This window comes from Patagioenas fasciata, chromosome 3 (assembly GCF_037038585.1).
Source record: "Patagioenas fasciata isolate bPatFas1 chromosome 3, bPatFas1.hap1, whole genome shotgun sequence".
In the NCBI taxonomy this organism is placed as follows: Eukaryota; Metazoa; Chordata; class Aves; order Columbiformes; family Columbidae; genus Patagioenas; species Patagioenas fasciata.
The window spans coordinates 125,451,749-125,468,922 of record NC_092522.1 but is presented as its reverse complement, the minus strand read 5'-3'; the positions used below and the strand labels follow the sequence as shown (position 1 = coordinate 125,468,922).

The window sequence follows — 17,174 nt, the reverse complement described above, 5'->3', positions numbered from 1 at the left end:
CTTTTCACCTTCTTTTGCCTGATCTGTGCAAAATGCTCTTTTGCTGCTGCCGCTGCCTGCAGAAAGTCACGCATGGCCAAATCAAACGCCTCCCGGAGGGTGTTACTTCTCCATAATTATCCTCATCAATAAAGCTCGTGATCTTCTCAAGGAGGGAAGTCAAGCGTTGGCCTCAGCACAAGGAGCGTCTCAGCTCGTTCTTCAGGCTCCTCGGTGCGGGTTCTTGGCTTGGCTCGGCCCCAAAGCGAGCGGAGGAACGCGAGGGCACGGTGGCTTCGGGGATGGGTGTGCGCGTCAAATTTTGGACGCAAATGCCATGGGCTTAGGCAGATGATGACATACACGTCTGTGCAAAGAATAACTTCATTTCCTACTTGACAGGCTTTCTGGTGAAATACACAGCCAAGGGGCTCGGTTTGGCGCACCCCCAGCCCTCGACTGAGGGGGGACTCATTCCTGGGGATCAATATGGAAAGGGGCAGTGTCAGGAGGATGGAGCCAGGCTCTTCTGGGTGACAACCAGTGACAGGACAAGGGGCAATGGGTGCAAACTGGGGGAGAACACCTGGGCGAGAGCTGTGTGATCCCGAGGAAGCCGCTGCACGTGGGGAAGGGCTCCGGTTCCTTCCAGAGAACAGGGTGAAGGCTCTGGAGCCGCGGCAGCTCCGGCGCCGTCCCATGGCTGGCAGGTGAAGCCAACGGAGAGCGCGGTGAAGGGGAATCAGACGCTGAACGTGCCCGATGCGCAGATGAGAAACCCCTCGCCATTTCACTTCCTAGCCCAGCCCCTGCCTTTCTGGGGGGCCGTTTGCCACCCTCGGGCGCGCTTTGTCTCCTGCGCAGGATGCGGAACAACAAGGGGGAGTTGTAGCCCCTGTGTTCCTATTCTGGGGTTTGTTCCGCTTCTGCCCTGTTCTCTGGAGTTGGTTATTTGAGGTTGGTTTACCTGTCTAAATCATTTCTCTGAAAGCCGTTAGCTCTTCGGGTTTAGATACATACAAGATCCCTTTTATTCTGATCTATTCGCAGGCACATGCTACATAATACAGTGCATTAAGATCAACGTCTGTTTCTTGCAAAGCAAGATTTCTTGGTTTCTCAGTGAGCATCTGTAGATTGCAGAGATGTGGGGCCTCCTGGGGGTCTTGAGCTCAGCTTTGCGCACGGAGCAGGATTGCTGCTGGCACTAGATCGGGTTAGGTCTGGCTTCACGTAGGCAGAGCTTGGAAAGGCACTGAGGATGGGGCCCCGTCCGTCTGTGCTGACTCCCCATGGAGAACCTTTCCTAAGGTCTGTGTCCTACAAAACCCTCTGGTCAGGGTGGTGTGTGAGCTGCGTCTTCAGCCTGGAGAGAGGAGCAAAGAGGGTACCCAGCTGTAATTTGTCTCCTACCGGGTGACGAAGGGAAAGCAGAGCCAGAGTCTTCTCGGCGGTGCCCGAGGAGGGGACGGTCACACCTCGGAGGGGCTGGGAAGGGATCCCCTGAGTGGTTAAGGGCTGGAACAGGCTGCCCGAGGGCTCCGGGATCTCCCTTTTGGGGGCTTTTCAAAGATGAAGAAGACCCCGAGCAACACTGAGAAGTTGGCCTTGCTCGGTAGAGGAGGTCGGACCAGACACCCTCTGAGGCTCCTTTGCAGTGCTTCTGTCGTCCCGTTCTCCTTTCAAACCCTCCTGTCGTGGCGCTGGCAGGGAATTTGGCAGCAGGTCACCAGAGAGGTGGGGGAGCTCCAGCTGAGCTGCGGGGACAAGGGAGGAGGTGCTGCGCGGTGTTTTGTGTCCCAGCTCAAAGCTGCGCAATGCCCTGCGCTGGCTGTGCTGCGCGGACCGGAGCTCTGCCTCTTCTCTTCAGGAAATGTTCAGGGCTTTTTAGGTTAAGCCTCACAGGTCTTGTATACAAGACTTGATAAACTGGGGCCAATAAATCGATGTCAGCTCCCAAACATTTCAGGAGCTGGGTCAGAGGTTTCCCCCGTTGTTTTTCTGACTTGAAATCCATCTTCTGTGTCCCCCCGGTGCGGTTTCAGGCAGCACATGGGGGGAGTCAGTAACCCCGGGGTGTTCTGAGGCTGCACGTCCAGCGGAGTCGCGGAGCAGTTTACAAACGCCTTCAGATCCACCTCTGCTCTGTTTACAAACACATCCCGAGCTTCCCGTCCCGTGGGCGCTGCGGCGCTGGCCGAGCAGGAGCAGAGCAGAGCAGAGCAGAGCAGAGCAGAGCAGAGCACGGCTCCGTGGTGGGCAGCGGGTCAGAGAGGTTCTCCTGCCCCTCTGCTCTGCCCTGGGGAGACCACACCTGGAATATTGTGTCCGGTTGTGGCCCCTCAGCTCCAGAAGGACAGGGAACTGCTGCAGAGAGTCCAGCGCAGCCACCAAGATGCTGGAGGGAGTGGAGCATCTCCCGTGTGAGGAAAGGCTGAGGGAGCTGGGGCTCTGGAGCTGGAGAAGAGGAGACTGAGGGGGGACTCATTCCTGGGGATCAATATGGAAAGGGGCAGTGTCAGGAGGATGGAGCCAGGCTCTTCTGGGTGACAACCAGTGACAGGACAAGGGGCAATGGGTGCAAACTGGAACACAGGAGGTTCCACTGAAAGAGGAGAAGCAACTTGTTGGGGGTGAGGGTGTCAGAGCCTGGCCCAGGCTGCCCAGGGAGGTTGTGGAGTCTCCTTCTCTGCAGACATTCAAACCCGCCTGGACACCTTCCTGTGGAACCTCAGCTGGGTGTTCCTGCTCCGGGGGGATTGCACTGGGTGAGCTTTCCAGGGCCCTTCAGCCCCTGACACTCTGGGATTCTGTGTGTGCGCCGCTGTCTTTACCAGCAAAGCTGCAGAGGCACTTGACTGTGCTGGGAGAGGAGACGCTGGAACAAGAGCCCCAGCACAGGGTCACTTCAGCAGCCTGAGAAGCCACAGGGAGAGCCTCAGCTCCGCTGTTTGTCAGACCTTGCACCATTCCTCCCATCATCCTCTTTGCCTTCAACCATTGCAGAAAAGAATCACAGAAGCATTTTAGTTAGAAGAGATCCTCAGGCTCATCCAACAGTTACCCAGCCCTGTCCCTGCCCCATGTCCTGAGAACCTCCTGTCCGTCTGTCCAGCCCTCCAGGGATGGTGACTCCAGCACTGCCCTGGGCAGCCCGTTCCAATGCCCCACAGCCCTTTGGGGAAGAAATTGTTCCCAGATCCAACCTCAACCTCTCCTGGCGCAACTTGAGGCCGTTTCCTCTGCTCCTGGCGCTTGTTCCTGGGGAGCAGAGCCCGACCCCCCTGGCTCCAAGCTCCTTTCAGGCAGTTCAGAGATCAGAAGGTCTCCCCTCAGCTCCTGTTCTCCAGCTGAACCCCCAGGCCCCAGGAAGGAAGGAAGGTTGGGAGAGTGATATATTGACCCCCCTCAGCAATTCCTTCCCATTGGGCTCCCGCTGTGTCCGTGAGCTGTCTCGGGACTGTCCTGGTTCACTTCCCGTGGCTGCAGGGGCTCGGCTGCCCCACGCTACAGCACCGGGGGTGTGAGGGGGCTGCCGTTGGTCCTGTGGGTTGCTGTTGGTCATGGGGGCTGCTGTTGGTTGTGGGGGTTGCTGTTGGTCAGGGGGTTTGCCATTGTTCGTGAGGGTTGCCATTGGTCATGGAGGTTGCTGTTGGTCATGGGGGCTGCTGTTGGTCGTGGGGGTTGCTGTTGGTCATGGGGTTTGCCGTTGTTCGTGGGGGTTGCCATTGGTCATGGAGGTTGCTGTTGATCATGGGGGCTGTTGTTTGTCATGGGAGTTGCTGTTGTTCTGCGGGGGTTGCTGCTGGTCATGGGGGTTGCTCTTGGTCATGGGGGTTGCCATTGGTTGCAGGGGTTGCTGTTGGTCATGGGGACTGCTGTTGGTCATGGGGGTTGCCGTTGGTCTGTGGGGATTGCTGTTGGTCTGTGGGGGTTGCCATTGGTCGTGGGGCTTGTCATGGGTCATCGCAGCTGCTGCTGGTCATGGGGGTTGTCATTGGTCATGGGGGCTGCTGTTGGTCATGGAGGTTGCTGTTGGTCACGGGGGTTGCTGTTGGTCATGGGGGTTGTCATTGGTCATGGGGGTTGCTGTCGGTCATGGGGATTGCCATTGGTCATGGGGGTTGCCGTTGGTTGCGGGGGTTGCTGTTGGTCCATGGGGGTTGCCATTGGTCGCGGGGGTTGCTGTTGGTCCATGGGGGTTGCTGTTGGTCATGGGGATTGCTGCTGGTCATAGGGGTTGCTGTTGGTCAAAGGGATTGCTGTTGGTCCATGAGGGCTGCTATTGGTCATGGGGGTTGCTGTTGGTCCATGGGGGTTGCTGTTGATCATGGGGGTTGTCATTGGTCATGGGGGTTGCTGTTGGTCGCAGGGGTTGCTGTTGGTCCATGGGGGTTGCTGTTGGTCGCAGGGGTTGCTGTTGGTCCATGGGGGTTGCTGTTGGTCGCAGGGGTTGCTGTTGGTCCATGGGGGTTGCTGTTGGTCGCAGGGGTTGCTGTTGGTCCATGGGGGCCGCTGTTTGTGGCGGGGCTGCCACGGCCGGCTGGCTCCCCGCTGCTCGCTCCACCTCCGCCCCAGGTGTCTGTCACGCTTGCTCGGTCATTAAAGTGCTTTCTAGGACAGCGCTGGTTTCCGGCTGCGCAGGGCCAGCCCAGCTGTGGGTGCGGCTCCGTGTCACCATCCATGTGTCACCATCCATGTGTCACCATCCGTGTCCTCGGCTCTCACCCATGTCCCCTTGGTCACCCCCGGGCTCCTGCTGCCTGCAATGCCGTTGTGTCCCACGGGTGACGCGCTGCCCGAGCTGTGACCGGGGGACACCGGCCGTGCGAAGGGCTGGAAACACCAGCTCACTCTCTTATTTCTGCTCCCTGTAGGTGTGCACATCGCGGTCTCGGGTCATGCAGCATTTTCCATGCGCATCATTTTTCCACAGGACTCATCATTCGGTGCAGAGCATGTTGAGACCACATGCCCTATGTAAAGAAGGAGAAGAGAGATCAATATGTAAAGTGTATTTGTTTTATTTTAGTGTATTTTATTTTAGCTTTATAATTTGTTTAAATTTTATCTGGAGTTAGAGAAAAACAGATATTAGCAGGTGGTAGAGGTCCATGTGGTGTCAGTGCTGGCCTGGAGCTTCATCTATCATCCCATCAGTGAGATGGGTCACCTTGGCCAGGAGCTCCAGCCCAGGTCACCCCATGAGCTTTGCTTGCTTCTGCTTTCCCAGTTCTCTCCTGCATCCCACTGGTGGGGAGAACACGAGCGGCTGGTGGGGGCTCGGTCACTGCCTGGAGCCAACCCACCCACCAGTGCCGTTACTGGGGTCGGTGTGGTCCCGGTGCAGTTACTGGAGGTCGCGGTGCAGTTACTGGAGCTTGTGAGGTCCCAGTTCCACTGCCCATGGGATCCCGGTGGAGATACTGCTGCCCACGATGTCCCAGTGCAGCTAATGGAGCCCATGGAGACCCAGGGCAGCTGCTGGGGCCGGTGAGGTCCCAGTGCAGTAACTGGAGCTTATGGGGTCCCAGTGGAGGTGCTGGTGTCCATGGTGCCCCAGTGCAGTAACTGGAGCCCATGGGGTCCCAGTGCAGCTACTGGAGCCAATGGGGACCCAGTGGAGATACTGCTGCCCATGGTGTCCCAGTGCAGTAACTGGAGCCCACGGGGTCCCAGTGCAGCTCTGGGCTCACCAGTGGCCGTGGAGCTGTCACCCTGCGGTCCCCAGCAGCAGCCCCGCTCCCCGCTGGCGCTGGGGACAGACCAGACGCGTTTCTTGTGATTTTCAAACCTTTGCTGAACCGAAACCTCTCAGATCCTCCCACATGGCCGGCGTCGCGGGGCTGGGTGTGTGAGCACGGGGGGATGCAGCCCTGCCCGGAGCTGCTCTATCACGTTGCTGTGTGTGCTCTCGCGAGTTGTTCCCCACATCCCTGCGGGTCCCAGAAACCGTGTGGCCGCGGGGCCGGGGACGTTCCCAGCCCCTGGTTGCTGCCGTATGCAAATCGTCACGGCCCGTCTGCCTGCCCAGGGCTTAAAGAAATGAAGCCAAGTGCCTGGGCTCTTACTCTAAGAGTACAGATGGAGACAGCGTCTCGGAGGTAAAGGGCGGTGAAGAAGAGCTTTCCCTCCCGAAGGCTCCGTGTGCGCGGGGTGTCCGGGCGCTGGCGCTGCCGCCGTGGGCGTTTCTGGGGGTCAGGGTCTCCCCGTGGCCCAAGGAACCAGCGCATCTGCAAAAAGCAGCGTGGGCCAGATGTGGAGATGGGTGGGATGGGTCGAGTTTGCCGCACAGGGTGAAATCCGTCCCCTCGCAGCGTGGGCAAGCGTGCTTGGGGACGGGGGGCGGCAGGGATGCCTCACCCCAGTAACGGAGCTTTTCCAGGTAACAAACGCTCTTGGTGGCGTTTTGTTTGCCGTCCCTCTCACACCCACCACCCTCAGGGGGTCTCGGGTGGAGGTGCAGCCTGGGGAACGGGCTCCAAAACAGAAAACACCCCCCGGCCCCTCCAGCCGCCCCCGGGGACTGGAGCTGCGGCTCATCCACCTCGGCACGGCGCTGCCGCCGGGTTTCCTCCCGGTGTTCACCCGGCTTCACCCGTGGGTGTTTTCCCTCGTCTCCCGGTGTTCACCGGGGTCACCCGTGGGTGTTTTCCCTCGTCTCCCGATGTTCACCCGGGTTCACCCGTGGATGTTTTCCCTCATCTCCCGATGTTCACCCAGGTTCACCCGTGGGTGTTTTCCCTCGTCTCCTGATGTTCACCCGGGTTCACCCGTGGGTGTTTTCCCTCATCTCCCGGTGTTCACCCGGGTTCACCCGTGGGTGTTTTCCCTCGTCTCCCGGTGTTCACCCGGGTTCACCCGTGGGCCGTTTCCCATTATCTCCCGATGTTCACCCAGGTTCACCCGTGGGTGTTTTCCCTCATCTCCCGGTGTTCACCCGGGTTCACCCGTGGGTGTTTTCCCTCATCTCCCGGTGTTCACCCGGGTTCACCCGTGGGTGTTTTCCCTCATCTCCCGGTGTTCACCCGGGTTCACCCGTGGGTGTTTTCCCTCGTCTCCCGGTGTTCACCCGGGTTCACCCGTGGGTGTTTTCCCTCGTCTCCCGGTGTTCACCCGGGTTCACCCGTGGGCCGTTTCCCCTCATCTCCCGATGTTCACCGGGTTCACCCGTGGGTGTTTTCCCTCATGTCCCGGTGTTCACCCGGGTTCACCCGTGGGCCATTTCCCATTATCTCCCGGTGTTCACCCAGGTTCACCCGTGGGTGTTTTCCCTCATCTCCCGGTGTTCACCCGGGTTCACCCGTGGGTGTTTTCCCTCATCTCCCGGTGTTCACCCGGGTTCACCCGTGGGTGTTTCCCCTCATCTCCCGGTGTTCACCCGGGTTCACCCGTGGGTGTTTTCCCTCATCTCCCAGTGTTCACCCGGGTTCACCCGTGGGTGTTTTCCCTCATCTCCCAGTGTTCACCCGGGTTCACCGGTGAAGTTGCTGGTGTTGCGTGTGCGTTTTCTAATGATTTGACCTTCGACAGATGCCACCTCCCTCCCGCAACCCTCTCCTCTGCAAAAACCCGTGTCACGAGGACATTGTACTCACTTCTTTTAGTCCCCGTATCACTAATGCAGTTTCGAACTGACAGTTTTACACATGACGAGGTTTTCATGTTCATACGAGTGTCAGCTCTGGGCTGGCAGGGATCAGCTGGAGCGCCGTGGTCCCCAGGCCACCCCGAGCAGTGTCCCCTGCGTGGGACACGGGACCTTGGAGCCGGGCAGCACCCGATGTGACAACCGGTGAAACGTGGTGGTGATAGGTGCTGGGGAGGGGCTGTGCAGGGTGCTGGCAGTGTCACCAATGCACAGAGTGCTGGCGGTGTCACCAATGCACAGGGTGCTGGCAGTGTCACCAATACACAGGGTGCTGGTGGTGTCACCGGTGTGCAGGGTGCTGGCAGTGTCGCCAATACACAGGGTGCTCACAGTGTCACCGATGCGAACATTGCTGGAAGTGTCACTGATGCAGAGGGTGCTGGCAGTGTCACCAATGCAGAGGGTACTGGTGGTGTCACTGATGCAGAGGGTGCCGGCGGTGTCACCAATGCACAGGGTGTGCTGGCGGTGTCACCGATGCACAGGGTGCTGGCAGTGTCACCAGTGCACGGGGTGCTGGCGGTGTCACCAATGCACAGGGTGCTGGCGGTGTCACCAGTGCACGGGGTGCTGGCGGTGTCACCAATGCACGGGGTGTTGGCAGTGTCACCAATGCACGGGGTGCTGGCGGTGTCACCAATGCACAGGTGCTGGTGATGTCACCGATTCACAGGGTGCTGGTGGTGTCACCGGTGTGCAGGGTGCTGGCAGTGTCACCAATGCACAGGGTGCTGGCGGTGTCACCGATGCACAGGGTGCTAGTGGTGTCACTGATGCACGGGGTGCTGGTAGTGTCACCAATGCACGGGGTTCTGGCGGTGTCACCAGTGCACAGGGTGCTGGCGATGTCACCGATGCACAGGGTGCTGGTAGTGTCACCAATGCACGGGGTTCTGGCGGTGTCACCAGTGCACAGGGTGCTGGCGATGTCACCAATGCACAGGGTGCTGGCGGTGTCACCAATGCACGGGGTGGTGGCGGTGTCACCAGTGCACGGGGTGCTGGCGGTGTCACCAATGCACGGGGTGTTGGCAGTGTCACCAATGCACAGGGTGCTGGCAGTGTCACCAATGCACGGGGTGTTGGCAGTGTCACCAATGCACGGGGTGCTGGCGGTGTCACCAATGCACGGGGTGCTGGCGGTGTCACCAATGCACAGGTGCTGGTGATGTCACCGATTCACAGGGTGCTGGTGGTGTCACCAATACACAGGGTGCTGGTGGTGTCACCAGTGTGCAGGGTGCTGGCGGTGTCACCGGTGTGCAGGGTGCTGGCAGTGTCACCAATGCACAGGGTGCTGGCGGTGTCACCGATGCACAGGGTGCTAGTGGTGTCACTGATGCACGGGGTGCTGGTAGTGTCACCAATGCACGGGGTTCTGGCGGTGTCACCAGTGCACAGGGTGCTGGCGATGTCACCGATGCACAGGGTGCTGGTAGTGTCACCAATGCACGGGGTTCTGGCGGTGTCACCAGTGCACGGGGTGCTGGCAGTGTCACCAATGCACGGGGTGCTGGCGGTGTCACCAATGCACAGGTGCTGGTGATGTCACCGATTCACAGGGTGCTGGTGGTGTCACCAATACACAGGGTGCTGGTGGTGTCACCAGTGTGCAGGGTGCTGGCGGTGTCACCAATGCACAGGGTGCTGGCAGTGTCACCAATGCACAGGGTGCTGGCGGTGTCACCGATGCACAGGGTGCTAGTGGTGTCACCGATGCACGGGGTGCTGGTAGTGTCACCAATGCACGGGGTTCTGGCGGTGTCACGGATGCACAGGGTGCTGGCGATGTCACCGATGCACAGGGTGCTGGTAGTGTCACCAATGCACGGGGTTCTGGCGGTGTCACCAGTGCACAGGGTGCTGGCGGTGTCACCAATGCACGGGGTGCTGGCGGTGTCACCGATGCACAGGGTGCTGGCGGTGTCACGGATGCACAGGGTGCTAGTGGTGTCACCAATGCAGAGTGTGCTGGCGGTGTCATGGATGCACAGTGTGCTGGCGGTGTCACGGATGCACAGGGTGCTGGCGGTGTCACGGATGCACAGGGTGCTGGCGGTGTCATTGCACCATCGCCGCGGCGCCGGCCGGGTTGCCCCGGTAACTGATGCACGTCAAAGGGAGCAAACGATGCGCAGGCTTCAAAACGCCGGGCGAGCGCAGGGCTCAAACAGCCGGTGTTTGCTCAGGGGGCCGCGCGGCCGCCGCCTCTCGCCGGGCGCTGGGTTACGAGCAGCTCGCCGTTAATCAAGGGCAGCGCAGGGACCGTGCCGAAATATCAATACGGTCACAGATCGTAAAGCCGTGAGCAGAGCAGCCAGAACCCAGCCCCGGGAGCTCTGCGCTGGAGCAGGGGGGTCTGGAGGTTGTTGCAACACACGAGTGGCTGCAGAGAACAGATTATTGACGATGTGGTGCTGTGCGCCTTCAAAGCACTTGTCAGGATGGCCGGTGCTCCGGGCAGGGGACGCTGTCCCCGGGCAGCGAGGATGGATGGGGAGGGAGGTGGCACCGGAGGGAGGTGGGGACATCTCTGCAAATGTCCTTATACCCGGCACTGCTCGGCGGCTGCCTCCCTGCTCTCTGCCGGCGCCACACGCAGAGTGCTCCATGAGATGATTTTTGGAAGCACGGAGCCAATAAGCGCGAGTCGTCATCTGTATTTCTATGCTGTCCCTGCCCGTCAGCCTCAGGTCGGGCTGCGGAGCCTTGGCTGGGGCAGCAGCTGCGCTGAGCCGGGCAGTTTTGCCCAAGTGAATATTACAGCAGTTTCCTCTGAGCCTTCAAACGCCAAAAATAAATCTGGCGTATTTGTTTGCGATTTGCTCTGAAGTTCAGCAGACGCCGAGTGGATGGGCAGCACCTGGAGGGCCCTGCAGGGAGCTCCAGGGTTTGCTCCGGGAGGCTCCGGCACCCGCTGCACAACAGTGCTCGAGAGGCTTCTGGAGCAGCACAGGGGGGCTTGGCTGGAAGGAAATGTAAAATTAAAAGCTTTTAAAAATCACTATTTTAGTAATAAACAAAAATACATGAAATGTATAAAAATCAGTTAGAAAAGGGGATGGACCTTCAGCAGAGCCCGGGTGGCACCGCGGAGCCGTGGGCTCCGTCACCGCCGCCCGTGGGAGGCCGAGCAGAGGCCGAGCGGCCGGCGGGTCCTTGTGGAGCCCGGGCTGGTTCGGTCGCTCTGTGTCCTGGGGTTCATTCGGTGTCCGGTGACACGGGCAGCGCGCGGGACGGGGCCGCGGGTCGCACGCTGTGAGGACCACGTGCAGCCCAACCCGGTGCTGCCACCGCGGCGTGGTGCTGGCACCAGCGTGCCGCCACCGCGGGGCCCTCCCACGGCACCCACGGGCATCGCGTATTACTCAAATGGAGAGTTTTGGTGAAGCGTTTTCCCTTAAGCATGTTGGGTTGGGGTTTTTTTACAGGATTATTTTTAGACGTTGCCCCAGAAAGAGGTGTTTCCCATCAGTGATGTGTGTGTGTGTCTCCGCGCAGGCGCAGGCCGGCTCGGCGCACTCCTCGCCCACCCACGGCACCGGCCGCCCCCTGCCCGTGCCCGTCAGATCCACCTCGGCCGGCTCCACCCCGACCCACGGCCCGCAGGACGCGCTGCCCGGCGCCGGGGGCGACGCGCAGGACGCGTTCACACCAGGTGAGTGTCACGACGAGCAGAACCGCGGCCGTGCCGGTCCGGTGTGAACCGGGGACACTCGGACTGGGTGCACAGAATAAATTGTGCTGAGGGTGGGGAGAGCCTGGCCCAGGTTGGCCAGAGAGGTGGGGCTCTTCAGTTTGGAGAAGAGGAGACTGAGGGGGGACTCATTCCTGGGGATCAATATGGAAAGGGGCAGTGTCAGGAGGATGGAGCCAGGCTCTTCTGGGTGACAACCAGTGACAGGACAAGGGGCAATGGGTGCAAACTGGAACACAGGAGGTTCCACTGCAAGAGGAGAAGCAACTTGTTGGGGGTGAGGGTGTCAGAGCCTGGCCCAGGCTGCCCAGGGAGGTTGTGGAGTCTCCTTCTCTGCAGCCATTCAAACCCGCCTGGACCCCTTCCTGTGGAACCTCAGCTGGGTGTTCCTGCTCCATGGGGGGATTGCACTGGATGAGCTTTCCAGGGCCCTCCAACCCCTGATACTCTGGGATCCTGTGAGAGGTGGTGGCTGAACCATCCCTGGAGACATCCCAGGCCAGGCTGGACGGGGCTCTGAGCAACCTGAGCTGGTGAAGATGTCCCTGCTCATGGCAGGGGGACTGGGGGAGCTTTAACAGTCCCTTCCACCCAAACCATCCCATGATTTGGTGATTCTGTGTGCAACAGAAGCACAGCTCGCCAATGATGAGACAATAATTACAAACCCCTTTCCTGAGCTCCAGACTAAGGGGATCAGGGGCACATTTTTAATCTTTACAACTCAACGAAATTATTTCTGTGGTGATGATCTTCCCTCGGGGAAGGAATCTTCCCAGTCTTCCACCCCAGGAAGCTACGCCCACAAGTAATTAAAAACTGGTTGTATTTACAAATCTGGTGGTTGAACTGTGCTGTGACTTGCAAGAGGAAAAAAGAGTTTGACGAGCAAAAGTAGGAAAGCAAGCAGCCCGAGGAGAGGAGAGGAGAGGAGAGGAGAGGAGAGGAGAGGAGAGGAGAGGAGAGGAGAGGAGAGGAGAGGAGAGGAGAGGAGAGGAGAGGAGAGGAGAGGAGAGAAGAGGAGAGGAGAGGAGAGGAGAGGAGAGGAGAGGAGAGGAGAGGAGAGGAGAGGAAGAGAAGAGAAGAGGAAGAGAAGAGGAAGAGAAGAGAAGAGAAGAGAAGAGAAGAGAAGAGAAGAGAAGAGAAGAGAAGAGAAGAGAAGAGAAGAGAAGAGAAGAGAAGAGAAGAGAAGAGAAGAGAAGAGAAGAGAAGAGAAGAAGAAGAAGAGAAGGCGGCCATAATGAAGAAGCAAGGCAAATAGGACAATGAACTTTTTCTTGCTCCAATGGCTGCAGCTCCTTTTGCACCTTTTCTACGTGTTATTCCCCTCTGCATTTGAAAATAGCATAACTTTCTGGCCTTAACTTGTGGCGTCTTCCTGCTCCATCTGTGGACATAAGCACTGGATGATCAGGTGGTGTCAGCCGTTTTCCTCTGTCCACCGTGTGCTCCGGTTCTTTGGTAAAATCAGTGTGGTTGGACCAGCCGGGTAAAACGTCCGTTTGTGAATAATATGGCTTCTCCTGCTTCGAAGAAAGTCAGGGCAGCAGCTGACAGACATGGTTTTATTCCCCAAATTCTGTAGGTAGTGGGAGTTTATACCTGGCTGCTGTTGCTTTAAGAAATAATAATTAATAATAATAATAATTTTACAGTCAGGCTTTTCAAAGAAATCCAACTTGTCCACATCAAAGCCTGGTGGGCTCAAGAAGGGTCCAGGGTTTGGAGGCCGCCGGAGGAGCTGGAGTGTCCTGCACACACCGAGGAGGAGCGGCCGCCCGGCCACGGGGAAACCGGCACAGCCAGGCGTGCCAGGGACTCGGCGAATGTGTTTTACCGTCGGGACCATCCCAGTGAAGGCAGAGATTGGTTCCTGCGCGGTGCAGCTCGCGGTGGGGGACGCCGTCCCCGCAGGAACGGGAGCCCGCGCTCCGTGTTTCCACGAGTGGGGCCACTCAGGTTTTCTCTGCTCTTTTCTTCTCTTTTGCTCATTTTGGTGTAGAGTTCTGCATCTTTCGTCCTCCAGAGCATCCTGGGGCGTAGAGCTGTGGGAAAAGCAGCAGGACCCGGTGTCCCTGGGTCCCTCCAGCAGGGTTGTTCCTGAACATGAGCCACATTCCTGGAGCTGCATGTCCGCCTGTGTTTTGTATTCTTCTTATTGACAAGGAAAGATGGACAGACCCCCCTGTCCCTAGGTCAGGACTTCACCTGTTCGGGGGCAGCGGCTCTTCCCATGGCCCTCTTGGTGCTCGGTGGGACATCCCCGGCGTGCTGGACACCTGGGAGCGCTGGTGCCAGGGCCCTGGGCACCGACCGGCGCCCTGGTCTCACCGCACGGGCCGGCTCATTTGCTTCGTTGAAAGAACACCAGTTGTGTCATACGGAGTCACTAAGCTGGAGGTGGCGTTTTCTCATTCCGAGTAGGGAGTATTGTGGATATCAGTGTGAAACACTAACAGATGGGCGGTCTCCTTTCAAAACAAAGAAAACAGGAAAATAAACTTCCCAGAACTGATGATGTCCCTCGAAACCCAATGAGTTTTAAATAACGATTTGCATTCATCAGCTGCTCATTGGATACGTCCCGCTAGGATGATCTTCCTTGCCTAAAGGAGCTGCTGCCAGCGGAAGGGGAGGGAAGCGGCCAGGAGGGCAGCGGGGGAGCAAAAGGGTCCATGAGCACTTTTAACGGGTATTTGGTGCCTGGAATGTCCAGCAGGATCCATGGAGGGAAGGTTCTGGTGAGCGGGTGGGTGGCGGGGACGCCCATCCGAAAGCACGGAGTCCGCGCCGCTGGGCCGTGAGGAGGACGTGCCTTTCCCCATCGCGGCGGCAGGAACGAGCTCCAGGTTCTCTGAGCGCTGCCGGAGCCGGCAGCTCAGCGTCGCTTCCCGGAGGCGGGGTGCCGAGCGCACGAGGCTCCATCTGCGGCCGTGGGTGGTCCGGCCGCCCCCTCTGCAGCTCCGCGGCTTTGCCGGTGCGGCGCGGAGCCCATTCCCGCACAGCTGCTGCTCCGGCCCCCGCTGCGGCTCCCTCCGGAACAGCAGCGCGCGGGTCCTGCCGGGCGCTGGGAAAACCTGCTCCATCTGCCTCAGCGTTTCCCCCTTTCCTTTTTCAATGAGGAAAACACAAGGAGACAAAATTATCCCCTTTCTGCGGCTGGGAGTGACAAACGCATGATTACAGTAGCACATTGACTGTGCTACTTGACTTTCTTTCATTTTACAGTATTGCTCTGGCATCCCAATCTGCTCGCCATCCACCTGCTTTTTCCTGCAAAGCGGTAACAAAACAAAGCTCCGTGTGGTTTGCAGTCCCCAGCGCTGCCTTCCTCGTGCTCCTGGCTCGGTGCAAGCTGATGTGATTAACCACGAGCTCGTTAGTGCCTCGGACCCAAGTGCCTGGTTCAGAAGGGGATCATCTTCACCACGACGTGTTGATGTTGCCCAAAGTGGAAACTTGGGGTGTTTCCAGGTTTTTAACGCCCAGCAGCATCCCCAATGTCTGTTGCAATGCACCAGGTATAAAACTCATCGGGGCTGGGCTGAGGACGTGCGACTGTCTTGATGGTGTAGTTTCCTCTGTAGGTGATCTCTTGGTGTTCCCTTTGGCCAGAGGAAGAACGCAGTGACACGGTATTAGAATAAGATGCCCTGGTGGTGTTGGGGTTGAAATATTCAGGCACAGCGGCCATCATCTCCTTGGAGAACTTCTTGGAAGAGAGGAAAACAGTTCCTCAGGGTTGCTCAGGTGCTGCCAACGGGAAGGCACAAGTTCCTCTCGTGACAACCACAGCCATGGCTCGTTCGACTACCAGAGGAATTATGGCAAGAAAGAAATGGTCAACAGGCTCCGCAACAAGTTTCCTGGAATGATCCTTCCGGAAAGGCAATCTGCGCAATTAGTGCTTTTGCACATTAATCATGCAAAATCAGGCAAATTCAAGGCAAGTGGAGAACACAGGAAACAGGATCAAATTTCTGTGTTTTTCCATAATACAATAATTGAATAGCAGCGGCGGGAGGGCTCGGGCTGGCTCCTGCGCGGCCGCGGCCAGACGAGCTCGTTAACGTTGTTCAGCTGGTTCTCAGGGGACCCAGGCTGTGTTCTCCAGCCTTTCTCTCCAAGGTAGCGCTGGGCAGGCGGTGGCCGTGCCGCGGTGTCACCCGCGGGGACGGGACATGGAGACACCTGCGTAAAGCCACCTCCGTCATGTGAGAGGTGCCGAGGAGTCCCCTCAGTCACAGGCCCTGGGCTTTTTGGCCAAAACCTGCATTTTTTCCCCAGGAACCACACACAGTGCGCGCACAGGAGCGCGCGGGGCCTCGGGAGCAGTGCTGGGGGTCTGCAGCCCAGCGGGGGGAGGACGCTGGGGGAAGCGCCACAGCCCGGCGGCGCTCGGACACCGCTCCAACGGCACCGACATCCATGGGTGCGGCGCGGGAGCTCTGAGGGCTCCGTGGCCGAGGACGGAGCAAATTCTGGCGCTGCATTCGGGAGGTGGACACGGCGCGTCTGGGATGGGAGAGCCACCCCTTTTCAAACCAGGAAACGCGTCGTGGGCGGTTGTCGCTGCTGCAGCTCAGTCGCGCTGCAGAACGTCCCCTCGCTGTCCCTGCGAGGCCACACGTGTCACCTGCATGGCCCGGCGGGAGCAGACGCAGGATGGGATCCCCACGCGGGATCAGAGGGTGCGGGTAACCCCTCGGTGTCGGAGCCGCGCTCTGGGGCTGTGCCAGTGCTGGCTGGGACCGCAGCCGCCTAAAGCCGTTCCTGTGCAGGACAGCGACGGCTGGGGTGGGGACATGGGACACTGCAGGGACCTGTTCCAGCAGAGCTCCCACCCAGGCCCGACGGCTCCGCAACCGGAGACACTGCAGCTACAGAGCACGCTGGGGGAACCGCGGCCCCGGCACCAAACCTCCAAATCAAACCGAAACAGCACAGGGGTCCTGGAGGGAAGGGGCTTGGCAAGGCCCTTGAGCTGAGGGCGACACCAACCAGGGGTCCGGACTGCACACGGGCAGGTTGGTGGCACTGGGTGACAGCACAGAGCTGCTGGACCCGGGCAGGTTGGTGGCACTGGGTGATGGCGCAAAGCTGCTGGACCCAGGCAGGTTGGTGGCACTGGTGACAGCGCAGAGCTGCTGGGACTGGGCAGGTTGGTGGCACTGGTGACAGCGCAGCGCTGCTGGACCCAGGCAGGTTGGTGGCACTGGTGGCAGCGCAGCCCCCAGCACTGCACACACCTGGGAGGATTCTTTGCAGAACACGAGAGTTCAGTTATGGGTTGTTCCCCTCCAAGCTCAGCGGTTGCCGCAGAGGAGCCGGCAGCAATGACAGCCCTGCACGAAGCAGGAGACGGATGAGCCGCGCCAGGGCCAGCACCCGGTGACACCGCTCTGGGGACAGCAGCGTCTGCCCTGCGAGCAGCGTCCTCGTCAGGGCGCAGAGCTGCGTGATGGCTCGTTAGCAGAGCAGCCGAGCAGCGCCGGGCTGTTCGGTGCAGATCGCCGTCTCTCGCCAAGCCAAGGGGGCGCGGGGCTCAGCACCGTGTGCCGGGAGGGGGGCGCGGTGCGATCCCGCTGTGTGTGCTCTGCTGCAGGTACGAGGAGGAACCTCCGCAACGACCTGCTGGTAGCGGCCGACTCCATCACCAACACCATGTCGTCGCTGGTGAAGGAGCTCCACTCAGGTAGGAGTTATTCAGCAGCACGGATGCACAGCAGAAAAAGGGGCGCTCGAAGCCACAAGCTGGAGATTTGCCTCCAGATTTATTGTTTGTAGAACCTCTTTAAAGCGTAGTGCCGGATTATATGCCCATTTGTTCAGTGGTAAAATGAAAAA

The 17,174-nt window shown here is 59.2% G+C and overlaps 1 protein-coding gene across 21 annotated transcripts in view; it reads left to right on the top strand.

Annotated features, from left to right (window-relative positions):
• DTNB (dystrobrevin beta) overlaps positions 1-17,174 on the top strand; it is a 190,323-nt gene that overhangs the window by 159,277 nt on the left and 13,872 nt on the right. For all 21 annotated transcript variants that reach the window (XR_011738581.1, XR_011738580.1, XR_011738578.1 and 18 more), the window contains 2 exons: positions 11,132-11,288; positions 16,933-17,022. Coding sequence is in view for 13 of the 21 variants with exons in the window: in XM_071807234.1 (XP_071663335.1) it covers positions 11,132-11,288; positions 16,933-17,022 (247 nt within the window). In the remaining 8 variants the exon portion in view is untranslated. The remainder of the gene's footprint in view (positions 1-11,131; positions 11,289-16,932; positions 17,023-17,174) is intronic.